The following is a 22593-nucleotide window of genomic DNA, read 5'->3' as shown; positions in this document are numbered from 1 at the left end:
ATCCCAACCACCTACCATCGGCCTAGTGAGCCCTTCTGGTCCGTCCCCCCGTGGTGCCGTTCACGGAGCAAGAATCAAAAATACGGGGTATGATATCAAGGCCTCAAGAGTTCCATCTTCTCCAATCCCTTGGCTGCGGTGGCTGTTTCTGCCGACGGAAGTACCGCTAGGCCGTCAATCTGCACTGATCACCGCTCAATGTCCGGTTCGGCAGTCACATCTATGGCCTTCGAGAACCTGTCCATAACCACTTCTATCCCTGTCTGTCACCAACTGATGGCCCTTTCAGAATGGTCCAAACGGCGTACACGGTGTCCTAGCCCGGCTTCTATCCAATAACTCGACGGAGGCGACTTCTTTTTGCGGGGGCTATCAGGTGCCACGAGCGAGAGCGAGCGAGCGAGCTCGTGGTTACTCAACCGTTGATCACTGCCGTAATGCACCAAGGGATCAAAGAGGGACCCAGTTCGCCTGGTAGATCGACTACCACGCGCCTGGGTCAAAGGTCGGCTCGATGCATCCCAATAAAAAGGTAGGGGTTCCCCAGATGTGAGCTGCTGGATGTTACCTCCCAGCTCCCCTTCTTTTTCGGATCCCCCAGCTGGGTTGCCAACCGCTCTGCAAAATCCTCCCTGGGACGCTCTCAGAGCCTTTGAAGCATGGATACCAAAGAGATCACCGAGAAGCCTATCACAGGCGTGACCCCTCCGGATGCTGTGCATTCGGCCTCCTCCAAGTCGTCGAGCAGTGATGAAAAGCCCACTGTCACTACGGCCGAAGAGGTTCCCTCTGAGAAACACAACGCTATCAGTGCCCATTACGACCCTCCTATCGCCCCTCGATATACCAAGGAAGAGGAAGATGCTGTCATCCGCAAGCTCGACTGGCATCTCATGCCTCTCATTTTTGTCCTGTATTCCCTGTCCGTCCTCGACCGCTCCAATCTGGGCAATGCCAGGATTTCCGGTATGGAGAAGGACATCGATCTCAGTGGCAAGCGCTACGATTGGCTAGGTAAATGGGATCTGTGCCCCGTATAAACTGTCTTCTAATCAACGAGAATACTATAGGTACCGCCTTCTATATCAGTTGTATGTATTCCCATGTTCGCGAGACTGGAAGGCCAAAACAACCACCCCCCTGAGAGTCCTTCCCACTGCTCAAGACCTCTAACTAATCTGTTTTTACGCAGATATCCTCTCGCAATGGACGCAAATGGGTTGGAAGGCCTTTCCCCCTCACGCCTGGGTCGCCTTCGTAGTCTTCGGTTGGGGGGTGGTTTCCACCTTGCAAGCAGCATGTAAATCTTGGGCTGGCGTGATGGTCTGCCGAGTTATTCTTGCCATTTTTGAAGCTGCTTATGGTCCCGGTGTCCCCTTGTACCTCTCATTCTTCTACCCTCGCGAAAAACTCGGTCTACGAACCGGCTTCTTTTTGAGCGGCTCCGCCGCCGCCAACGCCTATGGAAGTGCTCTCGCATACGGCATTGCACAAGCAAAGTCCTCAATTGGGCCATGGAGAATCCTCTTCATAGTCGAAGGCGCTCCTACGTGTCTTTTGGCCATCGTGGCGTGGTTCTGGCTGCCAGATTCGCCTCACCATTGCAAGTTCTTGTCAGAGCGAGAAAAGGAGATCGCAGTGGATCTATCCTTAAGACAGCCCGGAGACCGGACTGGAAAGAAGGGGCTGCAATGGAAACAGGTTTTAGGAGGGTTGATGGATTATCGATGTGAGTATTTGTTCCTCTTCGCGCGGCTGTCCCGTAGCCCCTGAGTGACTTTGATACCACTACACCCGCCCGCGCCGTTATCTTTAAGGACAATTCAATCGAATGCACCTACCTGTCTACTTTTTGCCTGGGGGCCATTCAATTGAACTAAAACGCAACTATCTTTTTGTCGTTGGAGAGTTGTTCGATCCAGACACAACCATCCATATTTTGCCGTTTATAACTTTGAGAAAAACTCGCAACTGACAACTCTGTTCACAGCCTACCTTCCGCCCCTAATGTACTTCGGTTGCAACGTCTGCTTTGCCTCCCTCCCGCTCTTCGTCCCCACGATCATCAGCGAAATGGGCGCCTTTTCCACCATTCAGTCCAACGGTCTTTCAGCTCCACCATATGTCTTCTGCTTTCTCGCAATTTGCGGCACGGCTTTCATCTCCGACCGCCTGAACCTGCGCGGCATCTTCGTCGCCATCCCCGCGCTGATCGCAGCGGTTGGTTACATCATCCTGGGCACGACCTCGGGCGTGGCGCCACGGTATTTCGGCCTGTTCCTAGCCGTCCTCATCTTCGTCTCGGTGGCAATGACGCTGACCTGGGTCGGAAATACCCATGCCACGGACAGCAAGCGGGCTGTCGCGCTGGCCATCCTCGCCACGGGTGGCCAGTGCGGGCCCGTGCTGGGCACGAACATCTTCCCCAAGAGCGACGCGCCGTACTATCGCAAGGGCATGTGGATCTCGTGCGGCGCGTGTCTAATCGTCGTAGTCACGAGCTGCATGCAGATGGGCTTGCTGATTCGGGCCAATCGCAAGCGCGACCAGAAATACGGCCGCAACAGGGAGACGGTGCACCTCGAGGAGCCTGGCGAGCGAGGCAACGATAAGCAGTTTAGATATATGGTGTAAGCATGGAGCGGGGAGATGAGTCGTGATATGGACATTATGAGGGGGAATCAACCTAAGGGATACGTCTCCGTACTGGGAGAAAGGAGGATGAGGGGGGTTGTAGGAAGAGGAGGAGGAATCAGTCCAAGGTAAAGAGGCTTTTTGTCCTCAGAAAGGGAAGCCTATGCTCAGAACACCACCTTAACGCCCGGGGACAGTTTTACGGCTGTGGCTTTCAGAAGTCTACGAGGCTGAAACTGAAATTGAAACTTGCCTTGGGATTCACATCAGTGAAACGACCAAAGAATGCAGAGATACAGAGCCGTAGATTTTTCTCGAGCTTTGCCAAAATGCTACATGCGTTCCGATGCCATCCATGATTAATTAGATCTATGACACTGTGGCCTTCTTAGTTGGTCAGGTGGTTGACGGAGTGATCAATGATTATACGACGGATTCCATTTTCTGCTCCTGTCCTGCAGTAAATCACAGCCGTCACGAGAGCGTCTTCTACCAGGGGCATACACAATGTACTATATATACTCCATGTCTCGTCTCGTCCCTCTAGCTAGAGAAGCGCTGGAGCTGTGTTTCTATATGCCCATGTACTGATGCGGCTGCGGGGTAGGTACATGGGTTCCCCCGTCGCGGCCTCGTGGAAGGGCGGATATTTCTGCGTCCATGCTGTGGGACAGAGATGTCCTGTCGGTGGTGCTTGTTGCAACGCCAGATCTCTGCCCACTGGCCATCCGGTAGAAGGAGAAGACATTATCTAGTGCCCCATCTGCTCCTCCTTGTTGAGGGTGTCAAGACACCCGTCTCTTCGGTGGCCCTCTTCATCCAGCCGATCATTTCCATCCCGCGACCCCCCTTTTTCCTACCGCCTTGACGTCCGCCAGGCCCGTTCGGCTGCCTCTCCCTGGCTGCGCGACTCGACCACGTCAGTATCCAACAGATGCGCCGCCACGCTGGCCGCAAGAAATACCGTCAAGGCGAGCAGCGTGGCGACAGACCAAGGCATCAGCGTCCGAGCTGCGATGTACCACGACGCAAGGGCCATTGATCGTGCGCGGGAACTTCTCGACCCCCCCCCCCGACTGGCCCGACTATCATGGTCATCGCATTCAGTTCCGTGGCGACCATCAGGCCCGCGTCCTGGGGAAGGTAGGCGCGCTGCCCCATCGGCGCTGCCAAGGAAGGGAATAGATTTGATTGCTCGGCTGGTAGCCACCCTTCCAGGTCCGAGGAGACTTTAACCCACTGCTGAAGCCCAGCGCAGCGACGGCGGCTGACATGGAACAGGAGTATATCTCCGTATGTTTAGGAGAGGTGGTATTGAGGCATCGTTTGAACCGCCGCGAAGAACAATCCAAAGGCTCCGTGGGAACGTCGTCCTGAGGGGCCGGACAAGATGAATACATATGCCGCGACGGCCACTGCCCCTGTCATCATACATGCTCTAGACTGTGGTGTCGAAGAAGAGACGGTCTTTGAGGTGCCGGTCGACAACAGAATCAGGTTACACGCTGCCGGGAATGCACCACTCTGTGCGCCTATCTTGTTGCAGATCCAACATTGCGACCACGTCTTGCTCGTCGGGGCGAAAGTTCTGGTCGTTTGTTGACTTTGACGAGACGACGCCGATGCCGGGGTTTGTTGAGATTCAGGAGAGCGAAGATCGGTGGAGGCCGGACTTCAGGTCCAACGCATCGCAGGCTCTCGGCCTTGCTGTATCATGACCTCCACCGTCTCAGCAGAAGCAAGTCGGATGTGCAAGAAACCACGGCGAAGACAAGCGAATACGGAAAGCGAACGCAAAAAGGCTTAGCCGACAAAAAGCCCTCTCTGGAGAGTTCTCGAATGGGAAGTTTACGAACCGTAGCGGCCCGCATGGCTGTGAGAGCGGGCTCTTCGATTGGGGGAGGCTGCAAGCCACCCGAGGCCAAGGTTCACGCGGATCTTGAAGCCGTGTTGTCTCTTCGAGAAAGAGGGTAGATGGGACTCTTCTCAGCCTGATCTCGACACAGCAGAGCTTCGCGCCCCCGACAATCAACCATGATATTGACACATCGACAGCCGCACGACAATGTACCTCGCCGAAGCCAACCATATATAGAATAACATGTATGTTAAGTAGACCTGCTCCGAACTGACACCAACCCCGGCCCCAGGCTCAGCAGATAACAACCCTCCATACACGCACATTCTGGATCTATGTCTGCCTGTCTCTGCTCCCTCGAGTCGCCGCCAGAAACTGGCCTCGTCGACTCGCGCCAGATTGTACCCGTACTGCTACCCCTAGCGTTGACGATTCCGCATATACTGTTCCTGTCAGCCTCGTGCGGCAGGCGTGGGAGGTTGATGGTGGCTGAGCATACTCATCCGGGACATCGGCGGCGGCAGAGGTCAATCATTTGTCGTTTTAGTCCTCAATGTTGAGGGCGACTTGAGAGCCTCTGAGCCGAGTGGGTTTCGAAACCAATGTCGACAGGAATGAATCATTGATTGCGTATCAATCGGTAGTCACCGTGTCAGGAAAACCGGGTACGTCGTTGCACAGAATGGAATGTCCGTTGGAGTCGAAACACTTGCCTACCTACATCCTCAGTTGTTAGACTACCTTAACCCCTTCGATGTTGGATTCGCGGAACACAGCGAAGAAGGAAAAAATGCGGAGAACCAGATGAAATCTCTCAACCCCGGATCTGCTCGTCTTTGAAACTGTACATTTTTACTACGGCGTAGGTAGTCTTTGAAGATGCTGCGCACAAAGTATATGAAGGGAATACATGCGTGGGCCCCTCATTCTGGCTTCTTCTGGTCCGAAAGACACCATGCGACTCTCCTGTTCCATTTTCCCAACCACCGATGCGGAAGCTTGATGGCCAGTCTTTCCCGGTGCCCCTTGACTTTTTCACAGCTTAGCCTATGGGTTGTGGTATGGGCTGTCACTGTTCTCGGGATAGAGGTCTTCCTTAAGATTAATGCCGAGCTCTTCGCGCAGGGGCTTCAGTTCGTCTAGGTATTCCTGGTATTGTTGCATGTTTTCGACCTTTGCCTTGATACCTACATTTCCGCAATTAGACATCAACTACCTCGCCGTAGATGAGCTCATCCGAACGAACCTTCAAATATTCTCACGGCAGTGGGGAAGTCGTTGACGCGTCTAGCAGCTTTCAAAGCTGCTGTGACAACACCGGGAGAAGGGACGAGATCGTAAGCAAAGGCATTGTTCAGGTTCCGCTGGTGACTCGGGTTAGCCTCAACAATGCGATCTGGAGCTTGGAAACTTTACCTGCAGCTCGAAAACATCCTGCACCGCATCGAATTCCTTCTCATATCTGCCAGATATCAGATCAACCCAGCTCCAATTACAACCTTGTTCTTTTGGCAACAGCGCGGGACTTTTTTTGGGCGAACAGTGCCACAAGAACAAGCTCAATTGGGAGCCTACCTCGCAGAGAATTCTTCAAATGTTTCGTCTTCGTGACCGGCGCTTCTTTGAATGGCAGAGGAGCTGAAGGGGGACCTTGCGGAGACCGATTGAACTGCCGCCGGAGCTCTCCTGAAGGACCGTGTGCAGGGTCTAAGGAAGGCGGAAGTGGCGGGACGAGCTGTGAGACGAAGCATGGCAAGAGAAGCCATAATGCAATCGGCGAGGTTGAGCACAGGAGGGTTGTGTAGAGTGGTAGAGTGGTAGAGTGAGAGGTGGTGGACAAGCTGCGATGTGCAAGGTCTGGGCAGATATTCGATTGAGGTTCTTCAGTCACCTGAGACTTGCTTCGATTCGCGGAGCTTCTGACTGGTTGAAATGACACAGGTCAGCCAAGACGGACCTGTGTGAACGGCAAGGAGCGGCTGGTATTTGGTCTGTACGTGGGTGACAGGCTGTGTATTGTGAATAGCTGGTCTTTGATTGGCCCACAGTTTGGCGGGCAGCTCAAAATAATCGTCCACATGCTCGACCCGGAGTATTGATTCTCCGAACATAAGTACCCTGCCCAGTCACGCTCTTCCAGCGGCTACCGTTCTGCATACGATATACGCGCGGCAATCGCACAGATTTCTCCCCTAGGCGGAAATTGACACCCAGGCACACAGCCAATGGGAAGAGGCGGCTGAGGCGGGGCTTGGCTCTGTCGTAATGGCAGCGCGCATCGTGCTCGATCGTGCCAAACGATTATGCACGATTTTCCCCTGACTTTTTTTGATTATCCAAGAATTGGCACTGTTGGCAACTTCCATCTTCCTCGCGATCGCCCTGCAATTTTCCCAATTGCCTCCGCCCGCGCTGCCGGCTCGAGAATATATCTCACTTCCTTCCACCCTATTCCGGTCGACAGTTACTTTATCCCTCTGACTGTCCGTTTCTCCCCTTCATTTCTCTCCTTTTCTTCTTTCACGGCCTCATCAGTTGATTGTTTACAGTCGCTCCTTCTCTGTCGACTCGGCGCCTGCGCTCACATCCCTCCAGCCCATTTGCAGCCTGCCACCGCGAAACTAATTGACACCATCTCATCTCAACATGTCGGGCGACATCCTCAAGTCCATTCCTCTCCCTACCCTCGATCGCCCTTTCGGCATCGAACTATGGCCTATCTTCGACAAGGCCTATTCCGCTATCGTGGGTTACTCCCCCATGGATTTCAAGTTTGAACCAGGCAAGACCCCTATGTCGACACTGCCAGAAACCGCCATCGCCTTGGTCTCATACTATGCCATTATCTTCGGGGGAAGAGAATTGATGAAACATCGCAAACCATTCACTCTCAACGGCGCTTTCATGGTCCACAACCTCTACCTCACCCTCATCAGCGGATGCCTGCTGGTACTGTTCGTTGAGCAGTTGCTCCCCACTCTGGCCCGGGGCGGTGTCTTCCACGCCGTTTGCAGCTACAACGGAGGGTGGACACAAGAATTGGTTGTGCTGTACTATGTACGTCTGGCTGTCCCTTCATCCAGCCGGCGCCACGGTCTAACTCCCGCAGTTGAATTACCTCACCAAGTACCTCGAACTCATTGACACTTTGTTTTTGGTCCTCAAGAAGAAACCCCTGACATTCCTTCACACCTATCACCACGGTGCAACGGCGCTTCTCTGCTACACTCAGCTGATTGGACACACCGCGGTCTCATGGGTTCCCATTACGTTGAACCTGACCGTGCACGTGGTCATGTACTGGTAAGGGAAATTGGCACACAAAATTGAGCACGTGGCTGATGATTCTCTAGGTACTACTTCCAATCCGCTCGCGGAATCAGAATCTGGTGGAAGAAATACATTACCATCATGCAAATCATCCAATTCGTCATTGATTTGGGCTTCGTCTACTTTGCTTCGTATACCTACTTTGCCAACTCCTATTGGCCTTGGCTGCCAAATGCAGGGACCTGCGCAGGGGAAGAATTTGCAGCGATTGCGGGTCTTGTCATTCTCAGCTCTTACCTCCTGCTCTTCATCTCATTCTACTTTGCGACCTACCGGAAACAGACCATCCAAGGACGACCGAGAAGGAACACTGGCAGAGAAGCTTTGATCGCTATGAGAGATCTTCCCCTTCCTGACCCACACAGGGTTCCACCTGCATTCGAGGACGAGAAGAAGACCAACGGCGCTGTCACCACCGGGCGATCAAACGGTCCAACAACCAGATCGCGAAAGGCTTAGACGGCCGAAGTGGACGAGCGTTTTGACAGGGAAGTCTTTCGTTGTTCAACGCAGGCCCTGCTTCCGAGACAACACAACCACAAAATTCGATTTGGGCTGGAAGAAACCAGACAACAGTTGGATTATGTTTTACCGGACGACTGAACGGCAGCGCAGGCGTGGCGCCTGGCAGATGGTGATGTGAAGCACAACTAGAAAGTCTAGTTGAGAGGGTATGTCAGAGGAATGTCGTGGACGACTAGAGATAGAAGAGACCGGGCTAGCTGATGACCGACATTTCAGAGTGTACAAAAAGTTTCCTGAGTCAAGGGCAGGCATGGGGGCTCCGGGATTTTCGTGTTGAGGTCTTGGTGGATGCTACAGGCTACGCCGCCATTTCTGTTCGTTTCTTTTTGCATTGTGTAATTAGAAGGTACTCGCTATTAATGCACGAAGTCTAATGCGAACAAAAAGGGGCTCGTAGTGTAGGTGATATAGCTGCAAGAGGTCAAAAAAAATAGTTGAAAACTTCTAGGAACGATGTCATAGAGCTCGCGTCATAGCATGGTCATCTTTTCGTGAATTCGCGAATATCTGGAAATTTAGAAATCCCAATATATTTATCCCAGAATGTCTATTACTGACTTCCTCGTATGAGTATGGGCACGGGAGGTCAGCCAGCCTTGCGGCGTAGCGAGTCGGATTTACATCGAATACCCCTTTTCCATGACTACGATCAAGCCAATCCCACCATAGCGCACAGGATTGAACGACCTCCGCAAAATCTTTGCTGCCTGCCCACATACACATCATTCCACGGCTGGCAGCATCAAAAAGTTCGTCGTCTCATCTCCCCTCGCCGAGTATTCTTCTGTGCTTGAACATCCTCCCTTAACCAGCACATTCCTCCCCCAACTCTCAATACCGGTCTCATTTTGTCAGGGGCTGTGTCTCTTATCCAACCCATCTCCTCGCACTCTGGAAGAGTCTCATCCACGGCCCGTGCTCGCCCCAGTCGCCCCATGCATCCTTCTCCCCCATCATCGCCTGCTCGGGGATGTAACTCGCCACGCCGCCCAAGATCGTGCGCTCAGGATGCGGCATCAGGGCCAACACGCGTCCATCTTGGCTTCGCACGCCGGCGATCCCGGCAGGACTCCCGTTCGGGTTGGCCGGGTACGTCGTGGTGGGCTGCAGGGATTTACTGTCCACGTACCGGATTGGCGCGAGGTTGGCGTACGTGAAGTCATGCGCGAGAGACGCGTCCCAGGTCCTGTTTCCCGTATGCGGCGGAGGGAGGTCGTTCGTGAACGAGGCGCGGCCTTCGCCGTGTGCGACGGCGATGGGGAACGAAGAACCGCTCATGCCGTGCAAGAACACGCTGGGCGCCATGCCTGACTCCACAGGCGGGTCAGAGACTTTGACCATGCAGACTCGCGCCTCGTACTGTTCGGACTCGTTCCTCTCGAAAGACGGCCACTTCTCCGCCCCGGGAATCAGTTCTTTGAGTTTGGAGAGGACTTGGCACCCGTTGCAGACGCCCAATGAAAAAGTGTCTCGCCTTTCAAAGAAGGTGTGGAATTTTCGCCGGGTTGTGGGATGGAAGAGGATCGATTTCGCCGACCCCTGACCTGCACCGAGACAGTCGCCGAAACTGAAGCCGCCACATAGAGCGAGACCTACAAAGGAAGAGAGGTCGTGATCCACGCCGAGGTGTGACTGGTGTGGTTTCGGGTCGAGGATATCAGACATATGGACGTCTACCGCAGTGAATCCGGCGCATTCAAACGCGAACGCCATCTCCGCGTGGCCATTAGTGCCTTGATCTCGCAGGATGGCGACACGTGGTCGGGCAGTGGGACGCATGTAATTGAGGAAGGACGCTTTGTATGTATTGATGTTCTCCTTGGGTTCGAATGTAAGGTTATAGCTCAATCCTGGCTCAGCGTCGTCGAGGATTGCGTTGTACTCCGAGTCCGCGCATGAAGGGTTGTCTCGAAGTCGTTGAAGCCAGTATGACGTGTTTGACCATTTTTGTTGTAACTGACCACGAGTCGCGCGGTAGATTAGTTTCCCACCGTGATAGATAGCCATGTTTTGAGAGGAAGATTTCGTGGATACACGGCCGATCTTGTGGATGAGACCAGGAGGGGGCCCGCACGTGGCGAAACAGGCTTTGAAGTGATTCTCATCAGATTTGCGAACCTGGAATACTGCTCCCAATTCTTCGTTGAACAAAGTGGAGATTACGTCCGACGTGTGCGGCGTGGGACATATGTCGTTAATCATGATTTCTATGCCACAGCGACCGGCAAACGACATCTCTGCAAGGGTCACGAAGAGGCCACCGTCCGAACGGTCGTGGTAAGCCAGCACGAGGCCTTGTTCGTGCAGTTGTTGTGTGGCGTCAAAGAAGTCTTTGAATAAGGAGACGGAGCGGATGTCGGGTGCTTCATCGCCAATTTGTTTGAAGGATTGTGTGAGGGCGGACCCTCCCAAGGCACGGTGCGCGAGACCCAAGTCCACAAAGAAGAGCGTAGATTCGCCCACTTCGCTGTACCGTTTTAGCTGCGGCGTCCACGTCTTCCTGATGTCTAGGACGGGGGCGAATGAAGATATCACGACTGATAAGGGGCTCGTGACTTCCTTTGCATCCTCGCTCTGGGGGTCTGTCCATTTCATCTTCATGGACATGGAGTCTTTACCGACAGGGATTGAAATACCGAGTTTGGGACACAGATCCATGCCCAATGCTTCCACAGCTTCGTAGATCCCAGCGCCTTCACCGGGATGAGTAGATGCACACATCCAATTTGCGGAGAGCTTGACCTGATGAAGACGGTCGGGTAGGTCTGCTGCAGTGAGATTCATCAGTGATTCAGCCACTGCCATACGTGCGGATGCTGCTGGAGAGATGAGCGCAATGGCTGGCTTTTCGCCCATTGCCATCGCCTCACCGGTTCTGATACTACTGGTAAGTGACGTTGCTGTAACAGATACATCTGCCACAGGAACCTGCCATGGTCCCACCATTTGATCTCTAGCTGTGAGTCCGCCGACTGTTCTGTCTCCTATCGTGATCAAGAAGGATTTGGATCCGACCGCCGGCATTTGAAGCACTCGGTCAATTGCTTCTTGAAGCAAACCGCTCATTGACGCCTGGGGCACATACATGCTCAAGCTGGTATCAAATCCTGGTAAATCAACTTCGCGTGAAAGCACGTCGCGAGTCATCTTAGGTGGTTTGCCGAAGAGTACTTCCATTGGGAGGTCGATAGGATCTTGTTGATCAGAGCCGTTCGTCGGGTGGTTACGGTCTGTTAGCTTCAACACTTGCTGCCTCGTGGCTCTTCCCACAACTGAGATCTCGCAACGCTCTCTTTTTGCGATTGCCCTGAACTTGTTCATACCTTCCTGTCCTACCGCGAGAACATACCGCTCTTGAGCCTCATTACACCAGATCTGGAGGGGACTCATACTCTTATCTGCACAGTCGATATCTCGAAGCTCGAATTCCGCACCAAGCCCGGAGTCTTTGGCCAGTTCCGGCAAGGCGTTCGACAGACCTCCTGCACCGACATCGTGGATGAAGAGGATGGGATTATGCGAACCAAGCGCGGTACATGCATTGATGACTTCTTGAGCCCTTCTCTGCATTTCGGGGTTGCCGCGTTGAACACTGGCAAAATCTAGCTCGGCTGACCCTTCTCCAGAACTGACACTCGATGCGGCTCCCCCTCCCAAACCAATCAACATGGCGGGACCACCCATGACAATCAAAAACGCACCATCTTTGACGATCTCGGGATCTTTCAGAGCATGCTGGGGTCGAACAGTACCTACGCCTCCCGCAATCATGATAGGCTTATGATAGCCTCTGATTTCAGTAGAGTCTTTGCCCGTTTTCATTTCGATAAGTAACGTTCTGAAATAACCGGTAGTACATGGTCGACCAAATTCGTTATTGAAAGCTGCACTTCCAATTGGTGCTTCGAGCATGATGTCGAGACTGCTAGCGATATGATTGGGTCTGCCATAGTCGAGCTCCCACGGCTGGTGGTGATCAGGTATCAGCAGGTCGGACACGCAGAATCCTGCGAGACCGGCCTTGGGCTTTGCTCCTCTTCCTGTTGCACCTTCGTCCCTGATTTCACCTCCTGAGCCGGTCGCCGCTCCCGGAAAAGGGGAGACGGCGGTAGGATGATTGTGGGTTTCGACCTTAACAAGGAAATGTACTGGTTCCTTCGTTGCTCTCCATTGGCCGTTGAGATCGTCAGGAGCCCACAGACTCCCATTGCTGCCGTTTAGTACAGCTGCATTATCGCTGTATGCACTGATGGTGCCTTCCGGAGTCTGTTTGTGCGTGTTTCTGATCATGCCAAACAAAGTGTTAGTCTTGGGTTTTCCATCGATAGTCCAGCTTGCGTTGAAGATCTTATGCCGGCAGTGTTCTGAGTTGACCTGAGCAAACATAAACAACTCAACATCTGTAGGCTTTCTCGGAACTGGCCCGTCTTTGGAATAGGCTTCGACAAGATACTGGATCTCTGACGGATCGAGTGCAAGACCTAGCTTGCGATTCAAATCTTGAAGAATCTCTGAGGGAGTCTGTCCGTCATTGTATAGGTCATATGTACCCAGTACGCCAGGCTCGTGGTGCATGAACAAGAGGTTGAGGTCTGGCTCATTTTCTGAGATAGTCTCTGTCATCCGGTCATGGAGGAAGTCAAGGCTCGATCCGCCCAGAGACTGTCCATCGTCAAGGTACACCGTAACCTTGATGCCTCGTTCGATTCGACGAACCACTTTCCGAAGTCCGCAAACATGAGCAATGTTGGTCGCTTTTGAACTCCAAGGAGAGATAGTGCCCGGCCTGGGCACAACATAAAGGACAGTGGAAGATTCGCCTTCCTTTTCCTGGGCATCTACATGGTGGCCGTCGGTCAACAATTTTTCCAGTAGCGCATGGCTCTCAGATTCAAGGGATCCCACAAGTTCCACATAGTGAATATACTGTCCCTGAACGTCGCGGGCGCCAACATTGGAGGCAAGAGCCTGACGCCGAAATTCTGAAAAGGCTGACGCTCCAGGGATGATGCAGACTTGTGGATGACCCATGGTTGACAAGGCGCTGAGTCTAGAAACTCCTGGTTGACAGCATGACCAGTGTCACACGGAGACACAGAACGGCGATCGAAGCCTGGGGATGTGAGAGAATACAAATGATCCCACTCGACAGTGAAAAGTGCCTAGTAGACTGATCGTTACGAAGAAATTAAACGGTCATCCGAGGCCAGCCGACGACGAATAGCAGATCAATCACGAGATAACTCTCCTGGTATCCATGGGAGTATTTCTGGGCTCTAGTCATAAGGCCCGTCCGACATTTACGATTATCCATGGATGCTGATGTGTGGGTTTGTGAGCACCTCTGAAAAATCTGCTGCCTCGGCGGCTTGGCGCCAGTCATGACGGGTTCCGGGTCAGCGGAGGTTGCGTGTGGTTAAACGTAGGCGGCCTGGGTGGCTTTTCCGGGACTGGGCGGGCCCCTGGGCTGGTGCCTAGCTGACTGTTTTGGGGCCTGTGGCTTCCCCGGAAAATCAACCTCCTCCCTATCCCTTCAGCGCTGCTACCTATGTACTGGTGGGTATGTTTTGGCCTTGCGCATGGGCCTCTCGCTTGTCAGTCTTGGTCCAATATCGGTCGGCCTGCCAGCAACGCCGCCCGATCAAATCTGGCATCCGTCATCCACCTTCTCACTAACACGACGTACTCCAATTGCAGAGCGGCCACCTCGAGCTTTTCCCTTCTCTATCTTTCCCCAAGGCTAACTGCATCATTTGACAAAGCCCATTAGGGTCATTCCCGCTGGCTATCCTCACATGGGAAAGCTTTGCCTACTCCGCTTTTCTCGTGATCGGTTCTCCAGCCCAATGCCATCGCCACCATCGCCGTTAATACCTAGACCAGTGACCGAGCCTGTCCCCTTTGCGTCTGATTGTTGAGCCCGACTCTCGATTTCACACCCTCTCCCTCTCGACTGCGCACCCGACCGACCCACATACCGAAAGACCTCGAAGTCTTCCTCAGTTGGACACGAGGTCTCTCAAGATCCACCTTTATCCCCTTTGAAAGGTCAGGGCCAGTCGTCCAGACTGCCCTTCTAACGCCGACACCATTTCTTCTCCTCGCCCGTCTACCGAATCTTTCCTCCACCACCGATCGCATTCGTCTCGTTCAAAAGCAAACCTGGAAGACCCCTCATCCACATTGCGGACTTCAGAAGGGAACGAAAAAGACGAAAGCAATCGGCGACCATCATACTCGGGTTCTGACTCTGACGACTTCTCTCTTTGGAGCGACACTGGAGATCTCGCAGAGCAGCTTACTAGCAACGAGGACCCCTATCGAATTGAGCTAGATCCTTTGACCCGGGAAGGTCAAAGGCTCAAAGACTCAGGTCGTGGTCACGGTGGAGGACGGAAGAAGAGAGTCGGATTTCGAGAACAAGATCACCTTGAGCGGGATCGCCCCCCTCTCGGTCTAGACAAAGAGGCTATCTTCATTCCGGAGCCTCCACCGAGGCAGGTTACAAAGGCAGAAAGAATATTGGCTCTCGTCATGGCTCCCACTGACCCCCAGACTGCCCGGGCCAAGGGCCTCGTAGGGAAGCCGTTATTGTATGACGACACAGATATCCTAGGAGTCTGGACGGGTGGCTGACAGGTGCAATGCAGGTACTTTACAAGTGTGTTCGTATCGCTAGGTGTATTTCTTTTCGGATACGATCAAGGCGTTATGTCTGGCATTATCACGTACGTGCACTCGGACCGCCCCAGCCGCGATTGCTGACCTGTCCAAGTGGTCCCTTTTTCAGAGATGCATTCAATCAACCTGGCCCGGCCGAAGTTGGTACCATGGTGGCCATCCTCGAGATTGGTGCCCTTATTTCATCACTATGCGTCGGACGCATTGGCGACATCATTGGACGTCGTAGGACTATTCTTTATGGATCGATGGTTTTCTTCGTCGGCGGAATGCTCCAAACTCTCGCAAACGGTATGCCCATGATGATGGTAGGGCGGTTGATCGCGGGTTTCGGAGTCGGTGCTCTCTCTACTATTGTACCTGTCTATCAATCTGAGATCAGTCCTCCTCACAACAGAGGCAAGCTGGCCTGTATAGAATTTACGGGTAACATTACGGGTTACGCTGCAAGTGTTTGGGTCGACTACTTCTGCAGCTTTATCCAGAGCGACCTCTCATGGAGAGTGCCCTTGTTGATGCAATGCGTCATGGGTGCACTGCTCGGATTTGGCAGCTTGATCATTTGCGAATCCCCTCGGTAGGACATTCCGGAGAAGAGGTTTTGAGGGTTCAACTAATGTCTATCAGATGGCTCTTGGATAACGACCATGACGAAGAGGGGATCATTGTCATAGCCAATCTCTATGGCAAAGGCGACATTCATAATGCGAAGGCTCGACAAGAATATCGCGAGATCAAGATGAACGTCCTGTTGCAACGTCAAGAAGGAGAACGATCATACTCGGATATGTTTAAACGATACTACAAGCGCGTCTTTATTGCCATGTCGGCCCAGGCATTTGCACAGCTGAACGGTATTAACGTCATTTCGTACTACGCACCACTTGTTTTCGAATCGGCAGGCTGGGTTGGACGAGACGCGATTCTCATGACTGGCATTAATGCATTCACTTACTTGGGATCGACAATCCCGCCGTGGTATCTGGTGGACAAATGGGGACGGCGGCCTATTCTCCTGTCTGGAGCAGTGGCGATGATCATCTCCCTGTCGCTCATCTCCTACTTCATCTTCATCGACGTGCGGTGGACCCCGACCCTGGTGGTGGTTTTTGTCATGATTTACAATGCAGCATTCGGAGCCAGTTGGGGGCCTATACCATGGCTGTATCCGCCAGAGATTCTACCGCTCAGCATTCGGGCGAAAGGTGCCAGCTTGAGTACGGCCAGCAACTGGGCGTTCAACTTTTTGGTGGGCGAACTCACGCCGATCCTCCAGAAATCGATCAAGTGGAGGCTGTATCTTGTACACGCCTTCTTCTGCGCACTCAGTTTCGTTCTCGGTAAGTTTGTCCGGACCACATTGACCTCACGCAGGCACTAATCACCGACGCAGTTTACTTTGTATATCCTGAAACGGCCAATGTTCGCCTTGAAGACATGAACGCGCTCTTTGGGGATGCCACAACAGCGATGCCAACTCCCTCCACCCAAGCGGAACGGGGATCGCTCATGGGTGTAGGATCGCCATCTTCTATCGACATCAGACAAGGAGCCCCTCAACCAGGAATCTATTCCTCGGACGCTGCGATCCCTGGCCTTGACATAGATCCTCCCGAGGTACAACTCGACGCAAACGGAAAGCCACGAGGTAGAAACCAAAGCAATCAGGAAGGTCTAGGGGGTTGGATTGGTCGAATGGTGTCCAGGTCACGACAAGATAACAGTTCTCGCGGCCAATACGGGAAGATTGGCCAGGACGAGGACTAAAAGCCACAGACTCTGGATTTTGAATGCTGTACAGTGTCGACTTGCTCTGTGTATAGATATAGAGGCTCCAGCGGCACCAGTGTCGCGGTCGAACGATATGGGGGTACGTCATTCCATCTCGGGAGTTAAAAAAAGCCTTCGAGTCTAGGACTCTGCACTGAAGGCGGCGGAAATCATGTCAAATTGCGCTGGACATGTACTGATGAAAACCGGATTTCGCTGGGATGGAAGCTGTATTTGTTGCTGTTTTCCTCGGGCTGACCACTCACGCAATTCGTCAAATTAGTATTGGGTATTACAGAGAAGGACGAAGTCATCGCCAGCTCGGGACGTGATGGATGACTAAGATGAGGCGCATGCAAGCAAGTCCGTCCAAGGCCATCAGGCTGGCCTCACTGGGACCTCACTGGGCCTCACTAGCCGTGGGGACGAGGCGAGGAGAGAGGGCGGAGGGCAAAGAGAGAACTTTTCCCGAAAGCTTTTCTGCCCGCGGGTGGCGCGCCGACGAGCCAGAGCCCAGGGAGCCACAGAGCCAGGTTCTCGCCGCCGCCCTTGCGACTACGCCTCGCCCCGTCCGTTGTGCCTTGTGGCCTCTGGCGTCAATCATACCCCCCCCCCCAATTGACTACCTCCATCTACTGCCGCTACCACTACCTACTTCTCGAGGAATTTGACCATCACCGCATATACAGTAGCGACCAAATTACCGCAGACTTGGGGCACGGCAAGAGATTCTAGCCCTGCCGGTCCTTTAGCAAAGACACTTCTAGCCTTAGCTTGTTGGTCGTGCCCCTCTATCTTCACATTCCTGATCCAGTGATTATTCACTGGCTCGCATCCGCCCGACCTGCCCTTGTGCAAACCGAATTGGCCAACTGCGACCATCCCTCCTCAGCCTTCTCTTCCTGCTTTTGCTCCGCCAGCTCTCTTGGTCGATTACGTCCTGAACAGTCCTTTGTCGCAAAGTTCGTTGAGTTCTCTCCTGTTCAGAGCACAGGCCGCGCAGATCGCAGCCAGACTGCGCCAAATCAGCCGTCACTGCCCGCCTTCGCGTCCTCCACCAGGTCGGTCAGATCCCCTCCGATCTCATTCTATGAAAGTTAATCACCGCAAAAAGGCTTCGTGCCCGCGACACAAACCAAGAGACCCCGAACCCTGCTCAATTGCGGATATGTGATGGGACCGTCTCATGAGCCGTCGATGCGTCCAGCTTTTCCTACTCAGAGCTGATCACCTTGACGATCTCATCCCAGACTATGATGGAAAGGTAACCATTGCCCGTTACCTTTTTGCGACAAAATGTCCCAAGGCATGACCAAGAGACCCCCGGATTCTACAGACTTGCCCAGAGGCAAGCAATCCGTTTCTCGCATCGTTGCTCAATTGGATGAGCGCTTCAATCACCTCTGCGACACTATTCTCCCTCTACAACCCTACCTACTCTCCGTTCCCTCCGACGTTCCCTACCGTCACAGCTCGCGTTTTGTCAATACGTGGTACGAGGGCACCCCATTCGATCGCAAAGAAGAGCAGCTCCAATACCTCAGCTTTCTTCCGCATTCGGGTGAACACGAGGCTTTGTTGAAGGTCGAGGGCGGGTGGGCCGACGACCACGGGAATCCCATTGCCGAAGAAGAACTCTCTCCAAAGGCCCTTCCAGCAAGTGGCCGTCATACCCCAGCCGACGCAAGTAATCGCAAGAAAATCAGCCTGAAGGACTACAGGACCAAGGCAAAAAGTCCACCGCAGGCTGCACCCGAATCTCAACCTCCTCAGAAAGTCGAGACCCCGGCCAACGGACCCTTGAGCCTAGAAAAGACAAAGCACGGTTCACAATCCTTGCTGGAGAAGAAGGAGGAGAAATCGCCGGCTCCAACAGAAAGTAACGGAGTCAAGGATCACCAGCAACAAGTCGCACGAATGGACGGCCATAATTCCCCAAACATGGCGCCCAAGGCGCATCAGACCGACTCGCCGAATCCGGCTAAACGACGAAAGCTGTCTCCTGCGATTGAAGATCCTAAACCTGTCGCGCAATCTTCAAAAGTTGAATCCCAGTCTTCCACCATGAGAATGCCCAGGTTACTCTCCCCCACTCTACCATCACCTGAGAAGGAGAACGGCCTACCACAGCTATTGTCTCCAGTCCTGCCTCCGTCACTTGCAAAAGCTCTGTCAACGCCCCCAAACACCGCATCAATTGGAAGCCCTACCAGTGGTGTGCCCAAACGATCAGACCCCGTGCGCTCGATCCTCGCTGGTGCCGACCTTGACAGCGATCCTCCGGGCGATCGAAGCGGATTTGCCCCTGGCGGGAGTAGAGCTCGCTCAGACAGTCAGCACTCAGCCAGGAGTAGTGCTCCAGGGACTCCGAATGCGGCCAAGGGGGCTCTTGGAGCGAAGCTGCTGGCGAAGAATGGCATCAGAGCTGGGACACCCCTCCACAATGGTATTCGGGCCAGTCCTGGTCCTCGACAAAGACATACAATCATTCTGAAATACGGCAAAAAGAATAGGAAGAGAGTGGAAGCGCTCCTCAAGTTCGCGCCGCGGCCGAAGAAAGACCTGCTTAAACAAGAGGCGCAAGAATCCCCAAACATCTCTGACGCACATGCAAGGAAGGAGACCACCAAAAAGAACCATGTCGAACCTCAGCCTACTGCTGAGTCTAAGCCGAAACCACCCATCATCGATGATATCAAGCTAGAGAAGAAGAGAAAGGCGGAAGACAGCAGTCCTGGACCATCGCTGAAGAAGGCCAAAGCTGTTGAGATAGAGAAACGACCTGTTACCCCGGCTCCCCCGACTGGTAAGATGTCTATGGTATCTCAGTCAAAATCAACATTATCCACCCCCAAGAAGGAAGTGAAACCTACGCTGATGAGACGGGTGGAGTCGTCGGACGGTGCTGATGCCCCGACTCCCTCTGGGGACAAAGCGAGGGTGTCAACGCCACAGACGGTGCCGAAACCATCTCCCCAGCCTCCAACTAGCTCTAATTCTTCTCGGGAAGGGGATCGGCAAAAGTGGTCCAGCATCAACTCCAAGTTCTTTGCACTGGGCCGTTCTCTCAAGCACGAAGGAGCGGCTCTGCTACCTCCTCCTGACAGTGACGCAAAGCCTTCCCAGTCCGCTAAAGCGGTGCTGATACTGATTGAGGCGCTATTGTGCTTCATGATCAACATCTCGGCTCAATCCCACGCCCGACCAAGTATCGACCCAGGCTGGAGATCGATCATCCCATATCACATCTCCGTGTTTCGAGCGTCGAGGAAGTTTCCACATCTCCACGGTCTTGTTGTTCAACTTGGAGCGGTATGTCGGCAGGTTATTCACAAGTATGACGTGGATAAATTGGCGCGGGATCCTTTACCTGACGACTATTGCAACTCTGCACCTACCCCCGGCAGTGATGGTAATACCAAGACAAATGAGGATGGAGAAAAGTACAAGAAGCGATACGTGGAGTTCCGGGATGAGTTGATCCAGAACGCCCGTGAACTGCAGACTGCCTGGTTGGATGGGTCACGCCAACTGTCGCCTGATCTCCTAAAACGCGAGTATCCCGTTACTTGGTCGAAGCGGGCCAAAGATTCGAGCGCGAGGCTCCGAGAAAAATTGACGCCGTCGAGGATCCCGCAAGATTTCTACCTGCCAATGGATGCAAACACTACAGCATTCGAAGCAGCGAGATTCGGTACGTCTTTTCTTCGGGAATGGGCGGAGAAAGAGAAGATTGAATGGAAGACGAGGATTGATCTATGATAATGGCTGCGAAGCAAGTGTTTGCAGCGGATAGGACTTTATGACCGGAAATGATTTCAGCTATTCTTGGGCGGAGGTTTGATCATACAATGGGTCAGTTCGGCGGCCGGCATGTGCAGCATTTTGGGACGTTAGAAGATACCACATGAGCGATGAAAAGAGCTGAAATTCGACTTACCTGCCTCTTGCGTATGCATACATTAGCGACTCTATGTTGGGACCGTGTAGGGTTGGTGTAAACCAGTCAAAAGATGGCCGCGGTCTCTGCTTGACTATGTACAAATATGATGTCGAAGGCTGCCAGCCTTTGTTCGGGGACGTCCTTTGGTGCGTCCTTGGTGCGTTCCACCTCCATTTCTCTTGAGGTGCGTTTCTGGGCGGTACAATTTGCGCCCATTCTCTTGCTCCTCACGCCGTTGACCGGCCGCCCTCGTCGAAATCGATGCATCGCAGTCAATAATGGCCACGCCGCTCGAGGGCGAAACGGAGAAGTATGGACTCGCTCGATGACGACCCTACCAGTTTCGAAGGCGTTCTGCCAGTGATCCCGCCTGGCTCCCCTCCAGTCTACAAAGACACGAAAAGCAATGCGGCAACCGGCGCCTCCGCCGCGGGAGTTCGAGCATTTACGGCACAGGCAGTGGCATTCTATTTCCGCGCCCCCGTGAAAGCTTTCTTTCGGACAAGGGTGGATTACCTCGCGTACGCCAAAAGCATAAACCCGGATATACAAACTGGTCGCTGGTCGTGGAGGTCCACCACACCAGGCCTCCTGGCGACTGCGATCAAACACTACGGTTGGCGCTTCGTCCCAGAGCAATTGGCGCTGCCACTACTTGCGAATGTAGCCGTCGGAGCAGCGCTGTATACGAGCTACCTGCAGATTTTGGGCGTGTTGCATGAACCATCGGCGCATGCCAGGAAAACGGTATATCCACCCCCACCGCCGCAGAGCACGTTTCTTGCAGGATTCGCAGCTGGCTCTATTCAAAGCGTGTTGGCAGCTCCCTTAGATGCTCTTCAAGTGCGATTCGAACGACGAGGGCCAAGATATGAGGACAAGACTATGTGGGAATATGGCAAGGGAAAGTTAAGAGAGATTGGACTTAGAGGGATATTTGCGGGCTTCGGACTGAGTTTCTTGAAGGATAGCTTTGGAAGTGGTATATTCTTTTGTGCCTTTGAATGGGTGAAGGCGCAGGGGTACCATGGATATGCGAAGTGGTATTATGGGCATAAGATCGTTAGAGATTGGGAAGGGGAAGAGCTTGGGATGAAGAACAGAAAGCCAATACAGGCCACCGGGGACGAGGGATCACAAACGAAGAGAGACAATGAGGGGCCAGTGATCAGACCACATTACGCCCTCGAACCAACCTTTCTCATGCTCGCTGGCATTACGGCTTCGATCGCACAGCAACTCGTCCTCTACCCTCTCTCGACAATCCAGACTCTTCACTACGAGCGTCTAGAAGAACTCGACAAAAAGGCGATCAAACTTAACTCTGACAACGCACCGCTGGCGAGACGTGGACGGATGTTGAGGGCATACTATCACGCCTACCAAGAGACTTGGAAACAAGCTCGTGTACAAGCCGTGGCTGAAGGAGGAATCAGGCGATGGTTGTTTAGGGGTTTCTGGTGGTTCACCATTCGGCAGGTGCCAAGTACAAGTGCAGGATTGATTATATTCGAGTTGGTAAGGAGGAAGTATGGGCAGGAGGGCTTAGGCGACGAAGTGAGGATTTCTAGCAATGGGAAGTATGATATCCTCCTCGTCTGAAAAAGCACAAGGGTTCCTGGGGTGCGTTCAGCGTGTGCGTTCCGGCAGTATGGGCTGATAGAAGATAGATGGAGGGACGGGAGGATACTTGTTTGGGTTGAGGTCAAGTATCAACGGCCTCATCGTCGGCGGATGGTGTCGTCATGAATGTTCTCCCCTAACCTGGAAAAAAAAAATAATAATACAAAGACACTCCTTCTTATTGTCCAATCACCCATACCGCGCCTCTCTTTAGGTTTTAGTATAATTA

At 53.2% G+C, this 22593-nt stretch overlaps 7 protein-coding genes across 7 annotated transcripts; 5 read left to right on the top strand and 2 right to left on the bottom strand.

Moving 5' to 3' along the window:
• Nucleotides 1-659: 659 nt before the first annotated feature.
• A1O5_07192 (uncharacterized protein) lies at nucleotides 660-2634 on the top strand (the record flags this gene model as incomplete). The annotated part of the gene is made up of 4 exons (XM_007747781.1): nucleotides 660-1014; nucleotides 1071-1091; nucleotides 1193-1729; nucleotides 1991-2634. 4 exons carry the CDS (start codon nucleotides 660-662, stop codon nucleotides 2632-2634), a joined length of 1557 nt encoding a protein of 518 aa, XP_007745971.1.
• A 2905-nt stretch (nucleotides 2635-5539) lies between these two features.
• A1O5_07191 (cytochrome c oxidase subunit 5a) lies at nucleotides 5540-6258 on the bottom strand (the record flags this gene model as incomplete). The annotated part of the gene is made up of 4 exons (XM_007747780.1): nucleotides 5540-5679; nucleotides 5739-5856; nucleotides 5909-5954; nucleotides 6068-6258. 4 exons carry the CDS (start codon nucleotides 6256-6258, stop codon nucleotides 5540-5542), a joined length of 495 nt encoding a protein of 164 aa, XP_007745970.1.
• An 880-nt stretch (nucleotides 6259-7138) lies between these two features.
• Nucleotides 7139-8281, top strand: A1O5_07190 (fatty acid elongase 3; the record flags this gene model as incomplete). Its single annotated transcript, XM_007747779.1, has 3 exons — nucleotides 7139-7549; nucleotides 7602-7795; nucleotides 7846-8281. The coding sequence occupies 3 exons, from the start codon at nucleotides 7139-7141 to the stop codon at nucleotides 8279-8281; spliced, it is 1041 nt and encodes a 346-aa protein (XP_007745969.1).
• Nucleotides 8282-9214: 933 nt separating this feature from the next.
• On the bottom strand, nucleotides 9215-13378 carry A1O5_07189 (phosphoribosylformylglycinamidine synthase; the record flags this gene model as incomplete). Its single annotated transcript, XM_007747778.1, has 1 exon — nucleotides 9215-13378. One exon carries the CDS (start codon nucleotides 13376-13378, stop codon nucleotides 9215-9217), a length of 4164 nt encoding a protein of 1387 aa, XP_007745968.1.
• Nucleotides 13379-14881: 1503 nt separating this feature from the next.
• Nucleotides 14882-16795, top strand: A1O5_07188 (uncharacterized protein; the record flags this gene model as incomplete). Its single annotated transcript, XM_007747777.1, has 5 exons — nucleotides 14882-14940; nucleotides 14998-15075; nucleotides 15123-15605; nucleotides 15656-16368; nucleotides 16422-16795. 5 exons carry the CDS (start codon nucleotides 14882-14884, stop codon nucleotides 16793-16795), a joined length of 1707 nt encoding a protein of 568 aa, XP_007745967.1.
• A 1299-nt stretch (nucleotides 16796-18094) lies between these two features.
• Nucleotides 18095-20560, top strand: A1O5_07187 (uncharacterized protein; the record flags this gene model as incomplete). The annotated part of the gene is made up of 1 exon (XM_007747776.1): nucleotides 18095-20560. One exon carries the CDS (start codon nucleotides 18095-18097, stop codon nucleotides 20558-20560), a length of 2466 nt encoding a protein of 821 aa, XP_007745966.1.
• Nucleotides 20561-21053: 493 nt separating this feature from the next.
• A1O5_07186 (uncharacterized protein) lies at nucleotides 21054-22343 on the top strand (the record flags this gene model as incomplete). The annotated part of the gene is made up of 1 exon (XM_007747775.1): nucleotides 21054-22343. The coding sequence occupies one exon, from the start codon at nucleotides 21054-21056 to the stop codon at nucleotides 22341-22343; it is 1290 nt and encodes a 429-aa protein (XP_007745965.1).
• Between the last annotated feature and the right edge of the window lie 250 nt (nucleotides 22344-22593).

This window comes from Cladophialophora psammophila (assembly GCF_000585535.1).
Source record: "Cladophialophora psammophila CBS 110553 chromosome Unknown aczJe-supercont1.10, whole genome shotgun sequence".
Classification (NCBI taxonomy): Eukaryota; Fungi; Ascomycota; class Eurotiomycetes; order Chaetothyriales; family Herpotrichiellaceae; genus Cladophialophora; species Cladophialophora psammophila.
This window is presented reverse-complemented; position numbering and strand designations above follow the sequence as displayed.